This window comes from Megascapheus bottae, chromosome 17 (genome assembly GCF_031878675.1).
Source record: "Megascapheus bottae isolate mThoBot1 chromosome 17, mThoBot2.hap1, whole genome shotgun sequence".
Lineage (NCBI taxonomy): Eukaryota > Metazoa > Chordata > Mammalia > Rodentia > Geomyidae > Megascapheus > Megascapheus bottae.
Genome location: NC_143525.1, coordinates 19,803,551 through 19,825,089, shown reverse-complemented (window position 1 = coordinate 19,825,089; position 21,539 = coordinate 19,803,551). Strand labels below are relative to the sequence as shown.

The 21,539-nt window shown below is 53.1% G+C and overlaps 3 protein-coding genes across 9 annotated transcripts in view; 2 read left to right on the top strand and 1 right to left on the bottom strand.

Moving 5' to 3' along the window:
* Positions 1 to 2,733, top strand: part of Asb16 (ankyrin repeat and SOCS box containing 16) — a 6,873-nt gene extending 4,140 nt beyond the window's left edge. Inside the window, exons 3-5 of the mRNA XM_090351628.1 lie at positions 1,143 to 1,635; positions 1,971 to 2,084; positions 2,548 to 2,733. Coding sequence (XP_090207754.1) covers positions 1,143 to 1,635; positions 1,971 to 2,084; positions 2,548 to 2,733 — 793 coding nt within the window. The remainder of the gene's footprint in view (positions 1 to 1,142; positions 1,636 to 1,970; positions 2,085 to 2,547) is intronic.
* Positions 2,734 to 6,836: 4,103 nt separating this feature from the next.
* Tmub2 (transmembrane and ubiquitin like domain containing 2) lies at positions 6,837 to 11,602 on the top strand. Of its 3 annotated transcripts, XM_090350153.1 has the most exons (4): positions 6,843 to 6,926; positions 7,378 to 7,545; positions 9,666 to 10,226; positions 10,450 to 11,602. In XM_090350153.1, the coding sequence occupies exons 2-4, from the start codon at positions 7,511 to 7,513 to the stop codon at positions 10,811 to 10,813; spliced, it is 960 nt and encodes a 319-aa protein (XP_090206279.1). In that variant the 5' UTR covers positions 6,843 to 6,926; positions 7,378 to 7,510; the 3' UTR covers positions 10,814 to 11,602. The 3 variants fall into 3 exon arrangements, with proteins under 3 accessions (XP_090206281.1, XP_090206279.1, XP_090206280.1); XM_090350155.1 differs by lacking the exon at positions 7,378 to 7,545 and having other exon boundaries at positions 6,837 to 6,926; XM_090350154.1 differs by lacking the exon at positions 6,843 to 6,926 and having other exon boundaries at positions 6,935 to 7,545.
* Positions 11,603 to 11,664: 62 nt separating this feature from the next.
* Positions 11,665 to 19,328, bottom strand: Atxn7l3 (ataxin 7 like 3). Of its 5 annotated transcripts, none has more exons than XM_090350148.1 (13): positions 19,095 to 19,328; positions 17,637 to 17,747; positions 17,222 to 17,354; positions 16,849 to 17,020; positions 16,562 to 16,659; positions 16,168 to 16,190; positions 15,799 to 15,865; positions 15,556 to 15,641; positions 15,168 to 15,236; positions 14,884 to 14,927; positions 14,632 to 14,703; positions 14,375 to 14,532; positions 11,665 to 14,255 (listed from the first exon to the last, which is right to left on the bottom strand). In XM_090350148.1, exons 2-13 carry the CDS (start codon positions 17,685 to 17,687, stop codon positions 14,107 to 14,109), a joined length of 1,122 nt encoding a protein of 373 aa, XP_090206274.1. In that variant the 5' UTR covers positions 17,688 to 17,747; positions 19,095 to 19,328; the 3' UTR covers positions 11,665 to 14,106. The 5 variants fall into 5 exon arrangements, with proteins under 5 accessions (XP_090206274.1, XP_090206277.1, XP_090206276.1 ...); XM_090350151.1 differs by having other exon boundaries at positions 15,556 to 15,584; positions 19,095 to 19,327; XM_090350150.1 differs by having other exon boundaries at positions 15,799 to 15,844; positions 19,095 to 19,327.
* Positions 19,329 to 21,539: the final 2,211 nt, after the last annotated feature.

The following is a 21,539-nucleotide window of genomic DNA, read 5'->3' as shown; positions in this document are numbered from 1 at the left end:
TGTGGCTGGAAGGTAATGATTCAAGATACTTGGGGTAGAGTGCTTGCCTAATATGCACAAAGACCTAAGTTTGATTGCTCGGTACCACATACATAGAAAAAGCTGGAAGTGATGCTGTGGCTCAAGTGGTAGAGCTCTGGCCTTGGTGCTCAGGCCCTGAGTTCAAGCCCAGGTCTGGTAAAAAGAAGATACTCTACAACCTATATGCTGGGAGCCTCCCCCTTCCCCCACTAGATCCAGAGCACTGATGGACCCCAGAGTAATGCTGCTCATTCTCCCCTCTCCTCTCCCACTCTGGAGTGAACCAAATTGTCAGCCATTTCATTTTAACCAGGCTTCCAGACCAATCCCTTGGACTTTTCAGTTGCTAGGGTTGCAGGTGAGCCACCAGTACCCACCCTGCTCATGTTGTGTTTTTAATTATGAACCAGTCCAGTTTCACTGTTATTAATCTGGTTCACTGAATGTTTTCTTTACCCCCCAGGAGGCAATGCTGCATATTTGCTGCACTAGTATATGGCCTATAATTCTTCCAGGATCTCTGAGAGTGAAACATGATCTCTAAAACACATTTTGGCTTGCCTGGTTTGTTTTCTCACAGGGAAAGTGAGTGGGGAAGTCTCTAAGTGTCTTCCTTTCCCTTGATGATCATGGCTGATCTAAAAGAATGGTTTTAAGTTTGGGGACAGTTTTAACTTCCTGTGCCTCATAATTCATAGGACACAATGGAGGCCACAGACTAAGGAGGGTGGAGGGTGTGACTCGGTGTCGATTCCCTCGAACTTCTGACAACCTGTGCTCCATCCCCAGCATCGTCAAAATAAACCACATTGAATTTCTTTAAAGGTCCAATGGGGATTCAGGGCTGAATCTTGGAGGGCCCGTTGGAGTTGGTGAGCACACAATCTGATGAAGCTATTTGAAGTATGGTTTCTAATCGTTGCCTGAAACATTTCTGGGATAATAATTTCTTTTTTTCTATCCGAAAATTGAAGTTTGGGGTAGCTTCGAAGGGGCTTCCAATGCGGGCCTGGTGATCTGCAGACCACCAGGTGGGACCTGGAGGCGGGCAGGGGATGGGGAGGGCAGGAGGTAACCTCCTCACCCTGAGGGTCTCCCTGGGGTCTTGCACCTGCCCCCAGGTGTGCCAAGCTGCTACTGGAGGCCGGAGTGATGGTGAACCTGGCTGGCAAGGAGAGTGAGGTGACACCCCTGCACGTGGCGGCAGCGCGCGGCCTGGAGCTCCACGTGGCCCTTTACCTGGAGCACGGCGCCAACGTGGCCCTGTGCACCAGCCAGGGCGAGACGGCGCTGAATGCGGCCTGTGCAGGGGCTGAGGGCCCTGGTCCCGGGCGGCAACACGAGGCCACCGCTCGCCGGCTTTTGGAGGCCGGAGCTGATCCTAGAGCGGCTGGACGGAAGCGCCACACACCACTGCACAACGCCTGTGCCAATGGTTGCGGGGGCCTGGCCGAGCTGCTGCTGAGCCATGGGGCGCGCGCCGGAGTCCGCAACGGGGCAGGCCACACACCCATGGACTGTGCGCTGCAGGCAGTCCAGGACGCCCCGAACTGGGAGCCCGAAGTCCTCTTTGCTGCTCTGCTGGACTATGGGGCTCAGCCTGTGCACCCTGAGGTGTGCAGGAAGGGCCTGAGAGAAGGACACACCGACTGGGTGGGAGAGCCTCTGGGGAAGGCCAAGGGCCAAGGGACTGTGACCCTACAGTCAATGGCTAGAAACCTGTCATGGCCTTGGGAGCCACCTGGGGGAAGGAGGGCGTCCAAGAGGGAAAGAGCCCCCACATAAACTGGAGCCAAGAGGCTAGGGCTCCAGAGAGTGGATCCAACCGCTTGGGACAGAGTGACTCAGACCTTCCTTACACACCAGAATGAAGCGGGGCGCCTGTGCGGGGTGCCTAGATTGGGGGTGAGGTGCCCTTTAGTTGTTCCTGAGACTCTCTTGATTCTCAGATGCTGAAACATTGTGCCAACTTCCCTCGGGCCCTGGAAGTCCTGCTTAATGCTTATCCTTGCGTCCCATCCTGTGACACGTGGGTGGAGGCAGTGCTCCCGGAGCTGTGGCAGGTATGTGCCTTAGAGCTTTCTAAGGGGAATGAAGAGGAAGGTGGAGGACAGACTTCTTCCTCCAGGATGACCTTCAGGGAGGAGGCTGGGCATGGGAGCAGAGGGCTCAGGTAACTTGAAACCCTTGGGGTCCTGGCCTCAGCTCCCAGCAGCACAGGCTGACCTGTAAGCCCACACCTGTCCAATCTCCCTCACCTGCCGCAGCCCATTTAGCAGGCAGCTCTGATTTGGTAGGCATCATACCAGCACACCTGGAGTGCACACAGAGCAGAGGCCATGGCCTGAGGTGTAGGCCCAACCCCATTACCATGGCTTCTCTAGCTCGGTACAGGAGTCCTTTCCGATGTACCAAACACCAGGTGGCTGCGTCTTATAAAGCATGCCCAACATTGGGTTGCCCCCAGATAGTAAGGTGGAGTCCTGGGTTTGGGGCTTGACTAACCCTCTTTCCCTCCTGTCCTAGGAACACGAGGCCTTCTACAGCTCAGCTCTGAGCATGGTGAACCAGCCTAGACGACTACAGCACCTGGCCCGCCTAGCTGTGCGAGCTAGGTTGGGTAGCCACTGCCGGCAGGCGGTTACTCGACTCCCTCTGCCCCCGCTCCTCAAGGAGTACCTGCTGCTGCGAGTGGAGGGGCACATCCAGTGAGCCCTGCGGCTGTCAGGACCACACCCCTCTTGTGCTAGAATGGATGGCTTTCCTATCCACCCAAGCCACTGGCTTGAGGACCCATGTTGCCTCTCTCCTCTGCTACCCGTGTGTTCCATGCATATAGTTGTAGCGGTGCATACCTGCAGTCCCCACAACTGGGAGGCCAAGGCAAGAGGATCTAGGGTTTAAAGGCCTACTTGAGCTACATTAAAACAAACTCAACAAAACAAGCCTCTAGACTCCACCTTCTCCCCTCCCCGGTGCTGAAATCCAGTCTCAGTAAGCTGGTTACCAGCTGCTGCCTGTAACGACCTGTTTTCCTTTGAACAAATGTTCAGCATGATTCCCATTGCTGGGTGAACCTACCTTTTCTTGATCTGGTCAAGTTTGATTTGAACTCAAGACTCAATGAAAATAGCACAATCTCTTCCTTTGACAACCATTCTGCAGTAGCCAGGCTTTGGCCTGATGCTAACTGAAGTGCCTGTGTCTGCTTGTATGAGGCCAGAGATTGGAGCTGTATTCCTTCAACAAACATTTCTGTAAATCCATTAGTGCTGGGACATTGAGGATGAGTTCTGCTCACCCCTGGGTGCTCATTTCTCAAGTAGAATACTATACAGTGGTCTTTGAGGAACCATGGTGGAAGAACCAGAACCAAATGACTTCCTCTTCCCCGTCTTCACTTCTACTTTGCAAGGGTCCCAGAGTTTGAAGTACCACCATTCATCTTTAGGAGAAAGCTTTTTCAGGGCAGGCATGTTTTATGAATGCAAATAAAGGACTTATGCATAGAATGAAAGCTCATGTTCATTTTTCCCTTGTGCTCTGCTCTTTTATGGCTTCCAACTTTTATGCCCTCACTCAGCAAGTGTTTCTATAACAGGAAGACAGTTACTGAATACAAGTCCCCTACCCACCCCCCTCCCCCAACTGACCAGCAACTACTATAGTAACGGCAGGAGGGAAGAAGGCACCCAGCAGCCTGCTGGCCTACTCTTTTGCTAGGGAATCCTGGACTCTACTGTTACCAGCTGGAGTCACCCAGCAGACACAGCAGAGACAGAGATCAGAAGCCTGCTTTACAGCCTCCTCCCCAGTCTCTCCTCTAGGGACTCCTGTTGGCACAGATCCCCTTTCACCAGCATAAGACAGTCTTTGACCTGGCTCAACAGAACACCAGCCTCCAATCACTGCATGGAAGTTGGCTTTTCTTTCACAGAGCCAATAGCCTGAAAGAAAAAGAAACTCCCCAGTCCCTGGCCAGGTGGGAGCCTCACGCAGAAGTACACTTCTATCCCTTCACAATAGACACACCCCAGCCAGCTGGCCTTTCTGTTGTTTACATCTTCAAATGCCTATTTAAATATACAAAACAAACAAAAAAGGCATACATGATTATTTTATGATAGAAACCAATTCTCCAAGGGACAGAAGGGAGAATGATGGCTCATGTTATAATTCTAGCAACTTAGGAGGCTGAGATTTGAGAATTGTGGTTCTAAGCTATGGGGAAGTAAATCCATGAGACTCTTTATCTCCATGAGCAGGCATTCCATTACTTGAACCACAGCTATGCTCCCAGCTCTTTTCTGGTTAATTGGACATAAGAGACTTGAGGACTCTTTTTCAGTTTCGGCTGGTTTCAAACTGTGATTCTCACATTTTACTCTCCTGAGTAGCTAGACAGGCACCTGGCTAGACAGATTTAGTTAAGGTAGTATCTAGGATTTAGATAATTACCATTATACAAGCCATCATATTGCACATGCCAGTATAAAAATACAAGATGAATAACTTACAGAAAAACAAACATTGTATAAACATAGAAAACGAAGGGAAGACCCATTAAAATACTATGCTGCACTGGGTACCCAGTGGCTCAAGCCTGTATTCTAGCTACTCAGAAGGCTGAGATCTGAGGATCATAGTTCAAAGCCAGCCCAGGCAGTAAACTCTTACCTCAGCGAGACTCTTTTTGTTGTTGTTGTTGGTTGTATGACTTGAACTTCAGGGCCTGAGATTTTTCTCTCAAGGCTAGCACTCTACCACAAAGCCACAAAGCCACTTTCAATTTGGGGGAAAGTTGATTGGAGATAAGACTTTCTGCCTGGGCTGACTTTGAACCATGCTCCTCAGATCTCCATCTCCTGAACAGCTAGGATTACAGGCATGGGCTAACAGTACCTGGTCAGAGAGACTCATCTCTATTTTAACAGCAAAAAGTCACAGCTGTGGCTCAAGTTGAAGAGTATTAGCCTTGAGCAACAAAACAAAAACAAAAACACCCAATTCAATGATAGCACCTAGGCTCTAAGTTCAAGCCCAAGGAATGGCACAAATAAATTAAATAAATACTGTGTTACACAGCTTAAAGGTATAAACGTATAGTCCAGCTATACCAGAAGCCAAGATGGCAAGATTATTTGAGTTCAGGAGTTGGAAACCAACCTGGGTAATAAACCATCTAAAACAAAATAGAATAAGATCACATTGGGATGCAGCATAGTGATAGAATGTTTTTTTTTGTTTTTTTTTTTTTGCCAGTCCTGGGGCTTGAACTCAGGGCCTAGGCACTGTCCTTAGGCTTTCTCAAGGGCAGCATTCTACCACTTGAGCCACAGCACCACTTCTGGCTTTTTATTCTCTGTATATGCGGTACCAAGGAATCGAACCTAGGGCTTTGTGCATACAAGGCATGCACTCTACAACTAGGTCACGCTCTCAGCCCTATGCTAAAGTGTTTCTTGGGTATCTAGACACCATAAATTTTCTTAAAAAGTACAAAAAATAAGTTAAACTGATCTATGTTACTAGTCATTCAAATAATTCAGCTGCTCTGGAGGTTAGTAGCTAGAAAAGAAGTTGAAGGGAAGAGGCTACAGAGTAATTTTCTATTTCTTGATCTCAGTGTTAATTACACTGTACTGTTTACTTGGTGGTAATTACTCTCAAAGTCTTTGCTTATGTTTACTCCTTCTGTAATATGTATACTTTAATCAATAGTTCAACAAAATTCCAAACTCCTACTTGTTGTTTTAGAAAATTAATTGCAAAAATATAAGTAAGTTCTTGGAAGTTATTTTTTTTTCCGGTATTTGTATCCTAAAACTGCACTGATTGCTGGGTATAGCAGCATATACCTGTAACCCTAGTTGCTCAAGAGGCTGAAAGAGGACAGTGTGTGAGGATAACCCAGGCATTTAGGAAGATCTTGTTTTCAAAATACAATTTTCGTAGCGAGGTGCTGGTAGCTTATGCCTGTAGTGCTAGCTACACAGGAGGCTGAGATCTAAGGATCCAGGTTCAAAGCTAGCCCAGACAGGAAAGTCTGTGACTTTTATCTCTAATTAAGCACCAACAATGCTGGAAGTATAGCTCTTAAGTGGCAGAACACTAGTCTTGAGCAAAAGAACTCAGGGACAGCAGCACCCTTGCCCTGAGATCAAGCCCCAGCACTGGCACCAAAAAGAGACAAAAGAAAGGAAGAAAGAAATGCTTTTCCCACCCTATTCTCCAAGCTTCCACACTACCTGAGCACTGAATAATCTGGCTCATTCTTTCTCCCTAAGGCTGAGTAACCTCTGAACTCTCAGAAGTAAAAAAAAATAGACGAACAAAAACCAGACTTTACTCATGACACTAGCCTGGAGGTCAGTGCGCACTGCAGGGCAGTAAGGAATCCCTCAAATCCTGCAGATGGAGAGCAAGACCGGAAGAATCAGGCTGGAAAATATAAAATTTTACCCTAGACGGTTTAAACGTCTACAGCACTGAAAGCCTTGCCGACACAAAGCCACGCCTTTCTCCCAAGTAACTCCTCCTCGCTGGACCCGCCTCTCACCTCGTGTGGCCCAATGGCCACGCCCACAAGGCGTGGCCCAGCACCAAGATCCAGTACCAGAGCCAAGATCCCGCCAACAAAACCCCGCCCTTCCTTCGGCTGAGAAACCTGTGCCTTTTATTTAAAGAATACGGTGACGTCACCCCGCTTTACGTAGCTTTGCGTAATCACTGTACGGCGCGGAGGCGGGACTTCCTGTCTGTGGTTCAACAGCTTCCGGGAGAAGCCGGAAGAGACTGGACCCTGGATAGAATCGGGGACTGCCATCCCCTTTCCCGGGCCCTACGGGAAGACGAATCTAGGGGCCGCCCTGGCGACGCCAAAACATTTATCCTGGCCCTGTCAGGTGAGGAATTCCTTCCCCATCAAGGCACAGTACCAGTTTAAGCGCCCTTTAATTTCCCATGAGTCCCCGCGTCCTTAGGCCCCGCCCCCAGACCACCAGCCCCGCCCCAAAGTTTGAGGGGTGTGGATGGTTTGTGACCCCCTCACTTGACTCTACCCCATCCTGGACGTGGGGATCTGGGCTTTGGGGGCCCGGCAGCTGGGTCTCAGCAGCCCTTACGCTGGCGGGGGCGGGTGTCTCCGTTTCTTAATAAGGACCGCCTAGACGCGGAACCTCCACGTCATCAAAAGCGGGGTTAGGGACCCCCTCCTCACCGCACTGTCAGGGCCCCCCACCGGCTGAGTGGGGAGAAAGCTGAGGCCTGGGAGACCGGAGACCTGAAGCCCTGTCCGGCCCCTCCCCATGCACGACAGTTCCGTCTGAGCCAGTGGTTTTCGTGTCTTTCCCGCAGTTTCCTTTTGTAAATCACGGTTCATGAGACTAGCCTTACCATCGCTGTTAGTTGTGGAGCAATACACAGTTGCTCCCATTGTTTATCCAACAATTGCTATGTGCCCAGGCACTGTGCTCGTATTTTTGCTCCGATGATTTCACGTCATCTTCAAAACAACCTTATGAGGTAGGTACTATTTTTAACCCCACTTTACTGAAGAGAGCAGAGGCTCTGAGAAAGTTATCACTACTAAAAGGCAAACTGGGATTATAACATTTTCCTCACTCCAAAGTCAGCCTGTTAAGTTAGGATGTGAAAACTGTTTAGCTGTTGTTAAATTCCACGAATCCTGTTTGAGCAACTATTGTGGCATTTACTGGGCGCCTCAGTGCAAAGAGAAATTCATGTGATTCTCGGGTTCCAGGCTTCTAGTAAAAAGATGGACAGGTAGATAAGTTATAATGACCATTTTATAGTGCCAGGAGAATAGTCTGATGATGATAATCACAGATGGATTTGCCCAGGGACAGTTGGGAAAACAATAGATTCTCCAAGGGAAAAGATACTATATACAATAAACAGTGATCTTTTCTGTCTAAGAAAATACAGCAGGAGTACCATACAGTACCAGGAGAGAGATTGGGTTGGGGACTGGGAGAGCTGATGTAGAATTATTTCCAAATAGGCTCCACTTGGGCTGTGGTTTCTGGCAGTTATAAGCCCAGGGGAACCCAAGAGGGCAAAATGTTTCTGATGTTTGTCCCATGTGGCTCACCAGGATCTGCCAGAATGGTTTCAGAGGAGGTAGATTTAGTAATCACTGTTGATGGCCTGTGCAGAGCTGTATGTTTGGGTGATCTGACTGTTGTGCATGATAGTTTTGACTCTTGACATCTAGGTTTAGATCTATTACCAGATGACTCCGTTTGGCAAAGGTGACTGCATAGGCCCTCCAATGGAGACTTAAGCCAGGTATGGTTGCTCATGCCTGTGATCCCAGCCAGGGAGGAAGGTTCAGGAGACTCTTATCTCCAGTGAATCACAAATCTGGAAGTAGAGCTGTGGCTCAAGTTGTAGAGCACTAGCTTTGAACACAAAAGTTCAGGAACAGCAACCAAGCTTTCTTGATTTTTTTTTTTTTTGCATTCAGTATGCATGTGTCAATGACCGGTGGCTGAGGTCTGTCATCCTAGCTACTCAGAAGACTGAGATCTGTGGACTGCAGTTTGAAGTCAACCCATGTAGGAAACTATATGAGACTCTTCAATTAACCACCAAAAAGCCAGAAGTGGAGCTGTGGCTTAAGTGGTAGAATGCTAGCCTTGTGCAAAAGCCCAGGGATAGTGTCCAGGCCCTGCGTTCACACACACACACCCCTCAAATAAATATTCAGCCCTTTTGGTCTCTCTGAAACTGCTATGGAAGTAACTCAAGAGATCATATATGCATGACCAGAATCAGAAATCCCAAAGAAAGTCTTGGATGAGAGAAGCATATGTTTGGGGTCAGGAGTTTGGTGTAGTGGTAGAGTGCTCACCTAGCATGCATGAAGATTCCTTGGTACCACATACATAGAAAAGCTGGAAGTGGTGCTGTGGCTCAAGTGGTAGAGCGCTAATGTTGAGGAAAGCCCAAAGACCGTGCTCAGGCCCTGAGTTCAAGCCCCAGGACTGGCCAAAAAGAAAGAAAGAAGCATGTGTTTTCCCCCATAGCAGTTCCAAAGCTATGAGACTTTCCTATTTATCTGTGCACATTTTAGGCATGGAATCTGAAAGCTTCAGTTCCCCTTTCCCTCAATCAGGGTTTGAACTCAGGGCTTTGCACTTGTGCTGCTGGCATTCTATCAGTCAAGCCAGGCCTCCAGCTTAGATTTTGTGTTGTTTTTTTTTTTTTTGTCATTTGTAGGGCTTGAATTGTGGGCCTGAGCACTATCCCTGAGCTATTCAGCTCAAGGCTACTTCTCTACTAATTTGAGCCACAGCACCACTTTTGATTTTCTGGTGGTTAATTGGAGGTAAGAGTCAAAGGGGTGTTCATGCCCAGGACATTTTGAACCTCGATCCTCCCTTCTTAGCCTAGGATTACAGGTATGAGCACCTGGTGTCTGCCAAACCTCAGTTTTGAGAGAGAGTAAGGGTAAATTCTTAGCTTAATTCAGGTCTGTGGTTAGGGACGTTGATACCCTTCAGTAAGACATGGGATTTCTTTTTCTTTTTCTTTTCAAGCAGGCTTAATTAGAATCTAATCTAGAAATTGGGTTGTAACCCCTCAGGCTCTGGCTGATGCTTGTCCCCTTATTCCTGCAGAGTGGATCCAGTCAGCAGCCAGGCCATGGAGCTCTCTGACTTTACCCTCATTGAAGGTGTGGGTAATGAGGTGATGGTGGTTGTAGGTGTGGTGGTGTTGATTCTATCCTTGGTCCTTGCATGGCTCTCTACCTATGTAGCAGACAGCAATAGCAGCCAGCTCCTGGGCACCATTGTGTCAGCAGGTGACGCATCAGTCCTCCATTTGGGGCATGTGGACCAGCTGGTGGCAGGCCAAGGTACCCCAGAACCAAGCGAACTCCCCCATGCATCAGAGGGCAATGATGAGAAGGCCGAAGAAGCTGGTGAAGGTGGGGGAGACTCCACTGGGGAACCGGGAGCTGGCGATGGTATGGAGTCCAGCCTTGAGCATTTCCTTGATATCCAAGGCCTGCCCAAACGACAAGGAATCCTGGAGAGACCAGAAGCCCCACTGAGACCAGATGATAGCACCTGCCTCCCCCCGAGTCCCAGCCTCATTAATGTCAGACTCAAATTCCTCAATGACACTGAGGAGCTTGCCGTGGCCAGACCAGAGGACACCGTGGGAGCCCTGAAGAGGTGAGTGGGATGCCGAAGAGGACATTGCTTGTGCCCAGTGCCTGTAGGCCTTGGTTCATCAGGCTGGTGCAGACTTGGGGATTGTAAGGGCAACCCTGACCAAGGGGAGGTGGGAGACATCTTTAGAACCCCGTCCATCACCTTCTGCCCTCTGCCTTGCCTTCTTGGTCCATGCCTATTGGCCCTCATTCTTTATTTTCTTCTTCCATCTTTGATCTTGCAGTAAATACTTCCCTGGACAAGAGAGCCAGATGAAACTGATCTACCAGGGCCGTCTGCTCCAGGACCCATCACGCACATTGCGTTCCCTGAACATTACTGACAACTGTGTTATTCACTGTCACCGCTCACCCTCAGGAGCAGCTGTTCCAGACCCCTCAGCCTCCTTGGCCCCCTCAGCCACTGAGCCATCCAGCCTTGGTGTCAACGTGGGCAGCCTCATGGTGCCTGTGTTTGTGGTGCTCCTGGGTGTCGTCTGGTACTTCCGTATCAATTACCGCCAGTTTTTCACAGCACCTGCCACTGTCTCCCTGGTGGGAGTCACCGTCTTCTTCAGCTTCCTAGTATTTGGGATGTATGGACGATAAGGACATAAGGGGAAAATGAAAGGCACGGTCTTCCTCCTTTATGGCCTCCCCCTTTTCCTGGCCAGAGCTGGGCCCAAAGGCCAGGGAGGGAGAGATGGAAAGGACGGGGTAGATACCCCATCCACAGGACTTAGGAGGCAGGTGGGCCTCCCTTCATGTCCACAGGGGTACAGACATCCCCTGTGTGCAAGCACAACTCAGGTAGACACGAGGATATCATCTTCTAGAGTCCAGAGCCAATGGCTAACCTCGTAAGTCTGGTCTCTGAGGAATCTTCCAACATCCCTTCCCAGCATCCTGCATGTCTGCCCCTTAGCACCCTGGACCCCAGCATATTTCTGTAATATTTCCTTAGTCAAATGTCCATCTTTTGAGGCTGAATTCACACAGGCAGGGATGAAGACTGCCTGTTTTCCTTATACCCAACCATTGCCATTTCCCTCTACCCTGTAGCAGGAATAGGGTGTTCTCGCAAAGCACTTTGCTTTTTTTTCTTTTCTTTTCTTTTTTTTTTTTTTTAATAATCCTTTATAGAGCTCAGCCAAGGAGGGAGTTGGGGCACAAGGCCAAGCTCCTAGCATTGGGAAAGGCCAGGCCACAGCTGCTACCCTAGGCCTAAGGCTGCAAAAGTGCTGGCCCTTAGCCAGCATCCTGCCCTGCCCAGCTCCAAGGACGAGCTCTGGGTATAGATCACTCAGCTCTAGGCCCTTGCCTCTAGGGCTCATGGGTGGAGGGTCAGCATCTGTGACTGAATAAAGTTCCATTTTGTGGCTGTGAAGCCTCCTGTGACATTAAGAGAATGGCTTTGCTCTGCCCCCAGCAACATGGCAAGGAAGGTGGGTAGGCCAGGCTACCAACGGGAGATGCAGTTTATTTACACCAGCAGCCATGGGGGCAGAGGGAATACACAGCGTTTACAAAGTTAGCTACCTGTACAGGATGGATTACATATGCAAAAATAAAAATCTCAAGACCACAGGACAGCGTGAGCCCCACCCCCCTCCCCCAATGACCCCAGCATGCGGTAATGCCAGGCGGGTGGCCCCTGGGCATGCGGGGGGGAGTGATGCATGGAAGGAAAAGCCACCGGCCATGGAAATTAGTACAGACCCCCCCCACACACTCAGACACATGATAGGATACAGGGTGGACAACACCTAGCTGGGGCGGGGAGGATGGGAATCAACCCCACACAGCCTGCTGTTAGAGGGAGTGGGGAGCTCCTAGCCCCTGTTCAACTACACGGTAGGGGGGGCACTCTCCCCAGAAGGAAAGGGTCCCTCAGGGTCCCTGCTGGACCAAGCCCATCTCTTACCCAGCCTGGGCAGGGGGCTCTACCCTGAGGGTGGGCCAAGGGACAATGGGGGAAGTTTATGACAAACCAGTTCCCAAACTACTCCTCTTTTCTCCTTCCACCACACAGAAGGGCTAAAAGGAAGAGGCCAGAGGAGAAAGAGTGAATGAGTTAGGGCCTGAGCTACAGCTGCCTCTCAGAAGGGAGAGTGGCCCCTGGCCTCCCTCCCCTTCCCTTCAGTGGACTCCAAGTGTGCGGAATCCCACTGGAGGCTCGCCGAGATCCTCCTCTCCCTCTGGCTTCGCCTTTGAGGGAGAAGGCTGTGGAGGGCGAAGAACTGAGGAGCCCAAGCCCCAGGATTTATTCTAACTCCTGCCAAAACGGGCTTGGCTTTTTAAAAAATAATCACAATGCTTGGGTTAAAAACCAATTTGTAACCAGGCATCAACCACAATCCGAGTGACCCCAAGGGGAGACTGGGGTTCCAGACAGGGTACTGCAAGCCCTATCTCTGTTGTTCCCTTAACCCTCTAGGGTCCCTAACCCAAATCAGTCCAACCAGTCCTGGGTACTAGCTACCCAAATGTAGGAGTGACTCCTCCTGAGTGGAGGACAGGGGACATGTCCAGCAAGTGCCAGAGAACTCAGCTCAAGGTCAGCTCTGTTCCCAGCCCTGACTGCAACTGCATTTGGCCCTCCAGCTTGGCTGGGGGTGGGGTGGGCGGGCGTGGCTTGCCCATGTGAAGACTGCTGGTACATCTCTTCAGGATGTATGCCAGGCAGGTTGGCAACCTGGCATGACAGCCCCACAGGGCACTGGAACCCCTTCCCCCTCCACTGACATCCCAGGGCACAGAACCCACCCTCTCGTCCCACCCTAGCAAAGGGGGAGAGGCACAAGATTAGGATTTTCCTCAGAGCCCCAAACCACAAGTACAGGAATAAATAACTTAAAGAGTGGCGAAGGAAAAGGAAACAGGGCAGGCTTCGGAGGTGGGAGCACTGAGAGGAACGGAAGCTGGTCAAGGTGAAGGGGTGGCAAGCAGCAGCTGGGAACTCGGGCTGCCCCAGCAGGGCAGGGCGGTGGGGCAGGGCAGGCAGGAGGAATATGGGGCCACCCCAGGAGGGTGAGGCTGGGCCCCTTCCTGGGGCAGGGAATGAGGTAAGAAAACATTTCAAATAAAGCAGCACCGTTCCCTCTCACCTTGGGGCCCCACTCCTCGCCAGCCCTGGTTCTGGGTGGGGGGGAGTCATTTTGATCTGCAGCTCCCTCTTCCTACCCTCCCCTTCCCATTCCTTGAAGCTGTAGAGGCTGGAGGCCCTTTCCTGGCACCCAACAACAAAAGGACAGCTCCTGCTGCCAAGGAGGTCCCTGGGACTGAGGGAAAAGGGCTGCCCCTCTAAGGGGCAGGGAAGGCGGCGGCAGTTCTGGACGCCTACCTCAGCAGACAGCACTCCGTGTCTGCCAACCCCTGGGACTGGGGGCATCTGAGAGGACTGTACACAGACAGGACATGCACAGCCCGCCCCTCAGCTCCAAGCACCGGACCCATTCACATTGCTGAGGGCAGCCGGGAGGCCCCCTCCAGGCTCAGCTTCCAACCCACAGCCTCCAGGGTAGCCACAATGCCCCTCGGCAGGGCTTAGTCCAGTTCCTGGGGTGGGGGGCAGGCAGTGCCCTGGCACAGTGCCCAGGTCAGGCCCCTGGCCTAGCTGGACATCCAGTAACTCACAGAATAAATAGGAAAACTGCCTCCCCACCAAACTTATGTCCAAGGCATAATGTCCAGGTCTGAGTCCCGCATACCGAGGGGTCGTGCTCCATTGCAGAGGACCCTGCACCCCCCAGGGGCACATAAGTGGATCCTCTGCCTGCCTGGCTCACCAAGCTTCCCAAGCCCCAAACCCCCAGTAGCCGTCCATATGCCAGGTTATGCCACCTGGGTGGGGGTTGGGAGAGAGGGCTCTGCTCAGCCAAAGGCTATCCCTTGCACCCAAGTCAGTTGATGTCATCATAGATGCTGGGCGTTGGTGGAGCCGGTGGCTTTGGCTTCTTTTTCTTGTTGGAGCCCAAGTTGGAGGCAGTCCCTACCAGGCTCAGATGGGATTTCTTTTTCTTGGTTTTCCGTGATTCGGAGCTGTTGGTACCTACAAAGGAAGAGGCACAGAGATGGGGGTAGGGCGTGGCAGGAGAGCAGGGCAGAGCCCGCATGCCTTTGGACAGAAATTTGGACAGAAAGCCCCTGTGACTCAACTGCATCACATACCTAGACCCCATCCCTGATTCTCACTCGTCTTGGAGGAGCCTGAATCAGAGGGTGAGAGATCAGAGGAGCCATCCCACTGAAGCCGGCTGATCAAGGCTTGGCTATCAGTCATGTCAAAGCTGTCATTATCCAGGGAGCTCTCGACCTCTGGAAGAACTCTGGAAATGAAAGGGACAAAGAAAAAGCTTGAGGTATACCATACCATCAGCATCCTAAAACACCATAATCCTCCACTCTTCTTTGCTAGGGGTACTTACGCTGAGGGCCCAAGGAAATAAATCCGTACAGTTCGCCTCTGCTCATCTGTGTGCTGAGGACAGCGCAGGGACCTGGTGGGGACACAATCATTACACCCTGGGGCAAGGCAAGGAAGGACCTGAGCGACTCAGGTAGAGCTCCTCCCCTTCTCAGACTGAAGTGAAGGGCAAAGCTTCTTTGCTCAAATCCAGAGGTGCTCCCAAACCATATGTTGGAGGGTCCCTGGTGCCCTTTCTTGATTCTGTGCTCACCTTGTGCACATCTTCTTGGTGTGTTCAGAAATCACCCCACATTGCTGCAAGAGAAATATAAGCTGAAAGGAGGGTCAGAGAGGAACCTACTCTAGGCACCAAAGGCTCCCTTCTGTACCAAGAAATGTTCCCCTTGCAACCCACCGGCTGGGAAGGGTAGAGCAGAAAACCGATTTCCAGAGACTAAAACTCTATGGGGCCACCTGATATAACATCAGCTTTCTCTACAGCCTGTGGCTCCATCCCACACCCCACTCCAATACACCTCTGCTCTAGTTCCTTACCGTGGTAAGCAGGCTACGCAGCTCCTCTGGCCCCAGGGTCTCATAGCTGATCCCAGTTGAGTTGCTATACTGTGAGAGGACAGGAAGTACAGGTTAGAAAAAGAAAAAAGAGGCAGATTAAAAAAAAAAAAGGGGGGGGGGGGTAAAGATGGATGTGGAGAATTAAGTCTCTCATCCTTGCTTCCATGAGAGTTGTCTTTCAAGTGAATCCTTTCAACCCACCTGCACACCAGTGAGAGGCAGCATCCAGAGAGAATATAAATACATGAGACCCAAACAGCCCAACTACTGTTTCTAGCTGTTAGCATTTTGACCTGGAGAATCCAAATCCCAGCCACCTCCCAACAACAGTGGGAATGGACATTAAGAGGGGAAGCCACTAACTCACCTTAAAAGGATCCGAATTGCTAAGTTCCCCTGAAGAAGAAAAAAGAAGGGGAAGGGTGTTTGATGCAGAGGTACAGACAGAGAACCCTGAAAATAACCAGAGAGGAAGTGGGGGTGACAGAAGGATCACAGGCCCTCCCTTACACCCCATCCAAGCTCTGGCTCTACTCCCCCCATCCCTGCCCTCACCCTCCCAAGAACCCCTGAAGACAAGCTAGCAGTACCCTTGTTGCTTCAGACTCACCATTTTTATGTTTTAAAGACTTGGATCTTCGAGGGGAATTGGGGTTCTGGAATGGGAGATACCATAGCTTTGGGGAAAGGGCAATGATAAGGGGGAGCCGAGAACCCAGGGAAGGAAAAAAGATTTGACAAAGAAACATCCTCAAATTCCTCTTCCTCCCCAGTAAGAGGCCTGTCTGCCTACATTTTTCCCCCACTCCCCAAGGCCTCAGAAACTCCCCTTCCCACCACACTCACTCATCCCCAAACCCACAGAACCCCCTTGCTCCATGACCTCAGACTTGAGTCAAGACACCCAAGGACTCCCTGCCCAAAGGGGAGGGTATTTGTCCTTTGCCCAAACTTCCCGAATGCTTGGCCCAGCTCTCACCTTGTCTGATTTTCTCTTCTTGGCTGTGGGAGACAAAAGAATAAAGAATATGGTTACTTTTGAGTCCTCAATCTATGGACAAAACTACATCTTCCTTCCATTAGTGCAAACAAAAAACTGGGGGGTGAGGGGTTGGTTGTGGGACTACTGCTCTACTACTCTGAACCACAGCTCCACTTTTGGGTTTCTAGTGGTTAACTGGAAATAAAGAGTCTCCCAGATTTTCCTGTGCAGGCTGGCTTTGAACCTCAGCCCTCAGCCTTCTGAGTAGGTAAGATTACAGGCGTGAGCCACCAGCACCCAGCTACTGTGAACAATTTGTGACCAATGCAGACCCCATTCCTGCCTGCCTCAATCCAATGTCCCTTCCAAAGTCCCCCAGATCCCAAAACACCTTTCTTCTCTGAGCCATAGGACCAGTCGTTGTCATTGATGTCATCATTGTCCTCTTGGTCACTCTCAGACTTGTTCATATTGTTGCTATTGGCAATCCTGCCAATGGATGGGAAGAGAAGGAATCAATACAACCAGCTGTCTGCCCCCAATTCATTTTAGAGGCATAGTGGACTGACTACCTGGGGCCCACCCTCTGTACTCTATAAGTACCCCCCCCCAGGGGACTATGCATGGAATAGACTACAAAACGTGTAGGTTTGGTACTGCCAGGATAGAGTTCCTCACCGGCGGTTGGCGATTCGGCTGCTGTTCCGACCCATTCCCAGGCACTTCTCCAGATGGGGAGCGAAGCGGGAGGCAGCGATGCTGCGGCTACAATTGGGGCAAACACACTCTTTGCTCTTCCACTGGTTGAAAACCTGTCCAAAGATGTCTAATCCGGGCTGGTCCACGATCTCTGGGGACAGGAGAGGCTGGCGATCAGGGCAGGCAGGGAACCCTCACCTCTTCTTCCCACAGATTCTCACAGCCTTGTCAAACCCCCTGCCTGAGCTCACAGGAGCTCCAGCCTCTGAGCTAGGATGGTTTCCAGAGAAGATCTCTACATAAGCGCTCCCCAGGCAGGGCCAACACTGCTTTCCTTCCACCTGAAGCTCACCAAAATCCTTCATGCTATCGGGGTCCGTATCATCCAGGAAGAAGTAGCCACACTTGACAGCCCGGTGAACCTCAAAGCAGAATCCCAAACAAGAATCCTCCACCAGGTCCGCGTATATCTCCTGAGCGATGGCCTGGGCCCCAGAGGAGAACATCCACCGTCACGAGTGTTACAGCCCCCTGGACTGACAGCAACTCTCACCAATAGACCTCCTGGCCACACATCATGCTTTCCTTGACATTTTCCCCATCTTGTCCTGGAATTCTTTCTTCCTGGATCCTTGGGCCTTCTCAGTGGCTATTCCGTTTAAGGAACAAGGCTGACTACCCAAATTCCTCTTTGGCTCAGATGCCAGATATAGCGTCGTAGACACGTCAAGAGAAAGAACTAGAGGCACACGTGGGGGAGCCCTCACCTCTAGTTTGCTGTTATCCAGGCCAGACAAAGACATTTCCTCCATTTTCATTTGTAAACTCTTGTGGAGACGGCGCTCTGACTGCTCATAGCACAGCGGGCGGCAACACGGCTGCACATATGGGGGCGGGGGTGTTGGTGTGAGTCCAAGGTACCTCTGAAGACTGCCACCTCCCCTCCCCACCTCGCTGCCCAGAGCCTAATCTTGGCATCAAGCTATCTCCCTCCCCAAGGCTCAAGCTCACTAAGTCTGTATGGTCCTTCGGGGCCTGAAACCCAGAGGTGGCCTAGTGCTTTCCAGGCCTGGGCTCAGGACCTGGACTCCATTGCCAATCAGAGTCTGGGTCTCTAGGAGGCAGCAGCTCACCCCAGGTCCCCAAAACTCAAACCCCTCTCTGATACCCATGGTGCAATGCAGCAGGGGGAGGAGAAGGAACTCCAAGGCCTCAAAGCAAACCCACAGGGTGTGGCAAAGAACTGCACAGACTCCTGAAGACACCCCCCCTTTCCCTAAAGGCTCTCCTCAGTCACCTCTGCTTTCCGCCAGGATGTCCACTTGGGGGGGTACTGCTACCAGAAGTAGGAATGGCCCTAGGACCCTACCACCTTCAACCCCACTCACTCTTCCCTTGAAATCAGCCTGCCACTCCAGGAGAGGACCAGAGCCCACAGAAGCCTGCAGCTCAAGGGGACATGCCCAATCACCCCGCGTGGGGGTGAGCCCCGTGGGACGCACGTGGGGAGTGGGTGCTCCCCTCACCAGTTCTCTTCCATAACCCCCTCCCTCCCTCAGGACCGGGCCGGAAGTCTCTCCAAGAGCCCCAAAGTCCAGAAACCCCCACCACAGGATACAGAAAGAGTGCCCACAGTCCGGGGGCCCTCTGAACACTGGGTACGAGTTTAGGGAGCTGCCGGCCTAGAGTGGGGTGGGGACGGACAAACGAGCCCGGGGCACTGGGCAGCGGAGGAGGCCGGGCCGCCGCTCTTCCCCCGTCCCTGCGGCACTGCTGCTGCATCATACCGACTGGGGGGAGGAGAGCCGAGCCGCCCGAGGCCGGCGCCGGGCCGGGACAGCCCGACCCCCAGAGAGTGGAAAGAGTGGGACGCGTCCCGGCCCCACTCGGTCCTCGCCGGCCGACAGTCCCGGCCGGACGGGGAGAGGAGTCCGGGAGGGTGTCTCTATTGTCCCGGGGGCTGGGGCCTGGCTCCCTAACAAAGGCCCCGCGCCCCCTCCCCGGCCGGCCCTGCCCCGCCCAAGGGGGACCCAGGCAGGGGGAAGAGCAGGGGGCCCGGACCGGGCCGGGCAGCCGGGGGAAGCCGGGCGTTTCCGCGTCGGCCCGGGGGGAGGGGAAGGGGCGCTGACCCAGACCTGGGGGGAGGGGGCCCAAGCCCCGCCTCGGGCCCCGCCCCCCGCCCCCCGCAGGCCCCTCCCCCGTCCCCGTCTCCGTTCCATACTCACCCCGCCCGGGGGGCCGCGCCGGGGCCCGGCGGCCTCTCAGGGCCGCGTCCTCCGGCGGCGGCGGCGGCGGCGGCTGCTCCGGAGCCCCATGTCCGTCGGTCCGTCCTCGCCTCTCCCCGGGGCCCGGGGCCCGGGGCCGGGGGGTCCGGCCGCCCCCCCCGCCTCGCCGCCTCACCGGGCGGCCATGGCCCCTTCCCCTCCCTTCTCGTCCCGTCGCCGCCTCCTCCTCCTCCTCCTCCTCACCTCACCCCGCCCGCGCGCAGTCCGCGCGCCGTCCGCGCGCCCCTCCCCCCGCCCCCCACTCCAGCCCGCCTCTCCCGGGCGGGGGGTGCGGCGCGAGCCCGGAGCGCGCGCGCGTGCCGCGACCGGAGGATGGATGGATGGAGCGAGCGAGAACGCGAGCGTGCGCGCGCGCACCCCTCTCCCCCTCCCTCCGCGCGGGCGCGAGGCCAGGCGCGAGCGCGCTCCAACCTCCTCCTCTTCCTCCTCCCGCCCCTCCCCAACACCCCGCCCTCGCCCTCCCTTCCTCTTCCTTCTTTCGCTTTCGCGCGCCCAGCGATTGCTCGCGCCTGCTAGAGGGGCCCGAGCGCGTGCATCTGCCCCGCGGCCGCAGCTCGGCAGCATTTGCTCCAGGGGGCGGGGACCGTGAAGGGAGGAGGGGCGCCACGCCGCCGTCCAAAGTACCGGCGGACGGGAACGAGGGCGGGGAGGTGGGCGGAGCCTTCGTGCACCAGGCAGGCCAATCGCCGGGTCGCCCCTGCCCGGGAGACCCAATAGGACGGCGGTGGGTGGGGCGGCGTTCAAGGTGAGGTGCGCGGTGCGCTGGGGGCGGAGACGTTGTGCCGTCCCGGCCGGCTCGGGGGCGGGGGCAGCGGGTGGCGTCGAAAGAGAGCGCCGGCTCCCGGCCGAGCCTGGGACGCCTTCCGGCCCAGGCTCCCCCGCCCTTCCCTCGGGGCTCCCCGCTCTTTCCTTTCCTCCCCCTCCATTCCTCCGCTCCCCACTTTTACCCCAAGGTGTGCATCCACTTCTGTAAAGAGGACGGGCTTGAAATGGGGCGCAGGGAGGACCTCCGAGCGGCAGAGCCTTGGAGGGGCTCGTCCGCACCCTCGCTCCCGGTTTCTGGGTGGGTCTCAGCCCACTCCACACGGTAGAGCGCAGAAGAAGCCAGCGCCCGTGAGATGCGGGTCCACCGCCGTGGGCGGAGGCCGAGCTGCGCCCTCCCCTCCTTCAACCGAATTTAGATCCCACACCTGCTCGCCTTTCCTGCTTCCGGATCCCACGCTGGACCCCCGGCTCTCAGGCAGTCCGCCGGGCTCCGGCCCGACCCTTTCCCGGCCCGGCGCTGCCGCAGCCCAGGGTGCCCGGATCCGCACCCCGAGTCTCATTCCCCCTTTACTTGAGCCCCAGGAAGGGGTCTAGACATCTCGGTGGGTCTCGTGCCCTGGGACGGTTTGTCTGTCAAGCCGGATCCCCTCAGGAGATAGGTCGGCTTGGAGTCTGAAATCACTTAGTTTCAGACCATTACGGCTCTTAAGCCTTCAAACTTTCACTGAGATTTGCTGGCAGTATATTTTGAAAGAGTTTTAAGACCTGGAGTTGGATCTGAATTGATGGATTTTTACCAAATGAGCTCCCTGTGCCTCAGTTCCTTTCCTATTGCCAATGGGTGAAATCTCTTTAGATTGTGAGAATTAATAAATCAGTGCCTGCGAGCTCAGTGTAAGTGCTAGGTAAATCTTAGCTGGTTTTATTTATTTTTATTTTATTTATTTTTTGTTCCAGTACTGGGATTTGAACTCAGGGCCTGGGCCTGTCCCTTAGGATTTTTTTTTTCCTCTCTCAAGTCTGGCACTCTACCGCTTGAACCACACCTCCGCTTCCAGCTTTTTGGTGGTTCATTGGAGATAACTCTCATGGATTTTCCTGCGGGGGCTGACTTCAAACTACATTCTCAGATGTGAACCACAGGCCCTCCTCCACTTTCTTGAGAGAGGATCTGGCTAGGTATCTCAAGCTGACCTCAAACTTTCTACAGGCTTAAAAATCACCCTCCAAAGTGCTAGGATAACAGGTGTACATCACCACACCAGTTAGCTATCTTTTCTCTTTCCTTCCTTCTTTCTTTTCTTGCCAGTCCTGGGGCTTTTCCTCAGGGATTGGGCACTGTCCCTGAGCTTTTCTTTTGCTCAAAGCTAGCGCTCTACTAGTTGAGCCACAGCACCACTTCTGTCTTTTTCTGTGTATATGGAATTGAACCCAGGGCTTCATGTATGCTAGGCAAGCACTGTACCACTAAACCACCTTCCTACCCAATTAGCTATTTTTCTTATGGTGCTTCAAGTCTTGGGATACAAAGATTAAAGAAGGCAGCTATACTTAAGGAGTTCCTGCATAATTTCCCCTGGTAGGAAGAACTGTAAGAATAAATGAAAAATAAGAGCTATA

Coding starts and splice junctions, on each gene's coding strand:
- Tmub2 (XM_090350153.1), top strand. CDS start 7,511: ATGATTTCACGTCATCTTCAAAACAACCTTATGAG. Junction 7,546..9,665: donor CTTCAAAACAACCTTATGAG/GTAGGTACTATT, acceptor TTATTCCTGCAG/AGTGGATCCAGTCAGCAGCC. Junction 10,227..10,449: donor ACCGTGGGAGCCCTGAAGAG/GTGAGTGGGATG, acceptor TTGATCTTGCAG/TAAATACTTCCCTGGACAAG.
- Atxn7l3 (XM_090350148.1), bottom strand. CDS start 17,687: ATGAAAATGGAGGAAATGTCTTTGTCTGGCCTGGATAACAGCAAACTA. Junction 15,866..16,167: donor AGAAGAGAAAATCAGACAAG/GTGAGAGCTGGG, acceptor CTTTCCCCAAAG/CTATGGTATCTCCCATTCCA. Junction 14,704..14,883: donor ACCAAGAAGATGTGCACAAG/GTGAGCACAGAA, acceptor TGTCCCCACCAG/GTCCCTGCGCTGTCCTCAGC.